This window comes from Dendroctonus ponderosae, unplaced genomic scaffold (assembly GCF_020466585.1).
Source record: "Dendroctonus ponderosae isolate FM_Combo_2020 unplaced genomic scaffold, Dpon_F_20191213v2 Dpon_F_20191213_1, whole genome shotgun sequence".
Classification (NCBI taxonomy): domain Eukaryota; kingdom Metazoa; phylum Arthropoda; class Insecta; order Coleoptera; family Curculionidae; genus Dendroctonus; species Dendroctonus ponderosae.
Window position 1 is genome coordinate 2,243,696 of NW_026017110.1, and position 2,838 is coordinate 2,246,533.

A 2,838-nucleotide genomic window follows, 5' to 3' on the forward strand; every position below is an offset into this window, starting at 1 on the left:
CATAAATATTTGCCTAAAGCTTTGACTTGTTTTTGTCTAAGCTTCGTCAATAAATCCGTTACAACGAATTTCCACATAAGATCATTAAGCTTATCTTTTAAAATGGCTTAGCAACTGTGCACACAACAATTGTTAACACATACTGATTAATTCGTTGCATGAAATCAAAACTATGCTGATTGTTTCTTATCACTTTGCTAAAGCTTTCAATCGCCTGTAATTATTGACGTGTTACGCAACGATTTCAATTTCAAATATTGACTAAACAATGCTCTAAAAACTGGATATGCGTTAGTTTTCGTTTAGTTTTCACTTAACATGTGGCAACTTTTTTCTTACCTGCTGTTGTCGCTGAACTTGATAACATTATTGGGGTTTGAGTGTTTCTGCGTCTCAATAATCATATCAATCAGCGATTCTTCATACTCCACACCATCCACAATCATTTTCCCCTTGAAAAACCAATGCCTGCTGTGCTCGCTGTTCGACTGTGCCAAATCGAAGCACTCAATATTTGTGGGGTTTCTCTTCAAGACATTTTTGAAAAGATTCGTGTAGTATGCCAGATCTGCTTCATCGAAAGCTAGACCTAGTTCACGGTCTATTTCTTTCAGAGCATCGGCTCCTCTTTGCAGTATGTCGATTTCCTTGATGTTTTCCTTTTTCTTGAGCTTTTCGTTGAAGCTGTTTTTCGGCAGGTTCTCGGGAGTGTATAGACATTCGGTCATGCGATCGAAAAGGGAAGATGCCAATTTGGTGAATAGTTCTGGGGCAACTTGCACATTTGGTCTGTGATTAAGTAAATATCTTCTGGAGACTTCCAGGCGAACGATCTGGCTTAGCCCCACATTTTGGCAAATTGACACAGCATTTGTGGAGTAGGCCGTGGAGAAGTTGAATCTGGGGCCCACCTCGATCAGCACTTGATTGGCAGAGGGTTTTACCAAGCTTTTCTCGGATAGTTTGGCTGGTGCCAACGAATCTTGCAGGATCCATTGCAAAGTCTTCAGTTCCGCTGAAGTCAAAGGCTTGCTGACCTCGACATGATAACACAGTTCTGTATCTAGGTCTTCAACAGCTGCGGAAACTTTCTGGAGCTGCACTAACACCTCCTTCTGTTTGCTCGGTGTAAATCCTGGATGCTTGTAGAATCGTAAAATCAAGTTGTTGATGGTCATACTTGCGACAGGTTTGAGCTGCTGAATTAAACTAACTCAACAACGATGGGGCTGGTGTTCTCGAACAAAATACCACACTATCAGAGCTAAAGTTAAGTGAAGAAAAAAGTTCAACATTTGAGCTTGATAGGTTATCACATTTTACTCACATGTACGTAGGACTAGCACATATTTTTCCAAAGCCTAGTGGCAGCTATTGAGTCAGAGCTTGTTGTCTTCGCTTACCAGTTATCGGACATTGAGTAATTCAAAATTAAGCAATAAAGGAAAATAACATGCTTAGATTGAGAACGTAAACAAAAAGTGACAAACTGTGACAGCGGGGTCTTTCATCTGCTTCGTCAATCGGATCTGTAACTGCAGTCAGTCGAGGAAGTCCCGCCCGGTACGGTTCTGCATGAACAAGTAGAGCGCATTTCTCTCGCTTTAATTTTTGATCATTTTTTTATTTGGTTTTAAACTCACTTGCCACAACATTTTTGCATACAAAAGTGCGACTGTTTTTTTTTTTAATTTTTCCACAAATTTTTACTTCTTTCGAATAACGACTTTTTTCTTAACGACGATTTTAGTGGTAAAACTGTTCCGATCGGATCAGTGTAAGCGTTCAAGCAAACCACTTCTGAAGATGCAAGCCACTCGCGCTTGCGAAACGTCAAGAAGAAATTCTACCGAACGGCGGCCTAAAAACCCGAAAAACCCATTAGTTTTAAGGAATGGCCTCGAAAGTCTATCTCTCTTGATTTTAGTGGTGTTTCTTAGGAAAATGGGATTTTCTATCACTTTTCTCTCATTGATTTTTCCATATGAGTCAACGCTATATTAGCTTGCTCTTCTAACTCCCGCCACCCCACGATTGATCAATTTTCATCCTCTACCGCGAAAGTTCTAGAGCATTTGAGAATATTCAGCGACACAACGTGCCTTCGTAACTTCGAATAGGATTCGTTATTCTTAAAGCAAATGGTTTAAAAATAGTTGAGGAACCATTCGAATTTCATCGTATGTGTTTGCATTAGAGCTTCAAAAAGTCGGCGGCAAAAGCGTTTTTTAAAATAACCAGCTGGATTCGAGCTCAATGAACAGGCAAATAAGTAGAGACTTGTTGAAAGGGCGAGTACAATTTTTGGCAAGTTCCTCAAATGGCAAGTGTTCCACATGTCCTTTTTTGATCCTGACCTACAATAGCGCTCTACATCCAGTAAATTAGCTTCAAATTTCCAATTTTCCCTACGAACGACTATGCGCGCTATTCTTTCGATGCGTCGCTTTCAAGTGGTGATAATGGCCAAAATCGGGGGCCAAAAGCAGCGACTGTAGAAGTTTTCCGACTCATGGAAATTCAAAGCGAAGTTTACAGTTTCATTCAAGATTTTGAGTTCAATGTAGGATGTGCAGCATTTGGGGACCAGGGGCAGATCCAGCTTTAAAGTCAGGGAGGGGGATGTAGAAAAACTACAGTCTTCTGTTATCTATCAAATTAGAAAAATTATCGTTGTTTTGTGCACGGGTGGCGCAAGATTATTGCAAAATTTCATGTTTTCCGTCTCGTTCTGCATGTTTCTCGGAAGCAAAATGAGCAAGAACGCTCCTTTTTACATCATTCCAGAGATAACTAAATGGCCTTTATTCGTTTCTCATGAACCATTCGAGCCAGAGA

At 40.3% G+C, this 2,838-nt stretch overlaps 1 protein-coding gene across 1 annotated transcript in view; it reads right to left on the reverse strand.

Moving 5' to 3' along the window:
* LOC109538163 (phosphoribosylformylglycinamidine synthase) overlaps positions 1-1,479 on the reverse strand; it is a 6,646-nt gene extending 5,167 nt beyond the window's left edge. The window contains exons 1-2 of the mRNA XM_019905257.2: positions 1,328-1,479; positions 340-1,264 (exon numbers count right to left, since the gene is read on the reverse strand). Coding sequence (XP_019760816.2) covers positions 340-1,178 — 839 coding nt within the window. The 5' untranslated portion in view covers positions 1,179-1,264; positions 1,328-1,479. The remainder of the gene's footprint in view (positions 1-339; positions 1,265-1,327) is intronic.
* Between the last annotated feature and the right edge of the window lie 1,359 nt (positions 1,480-2,838).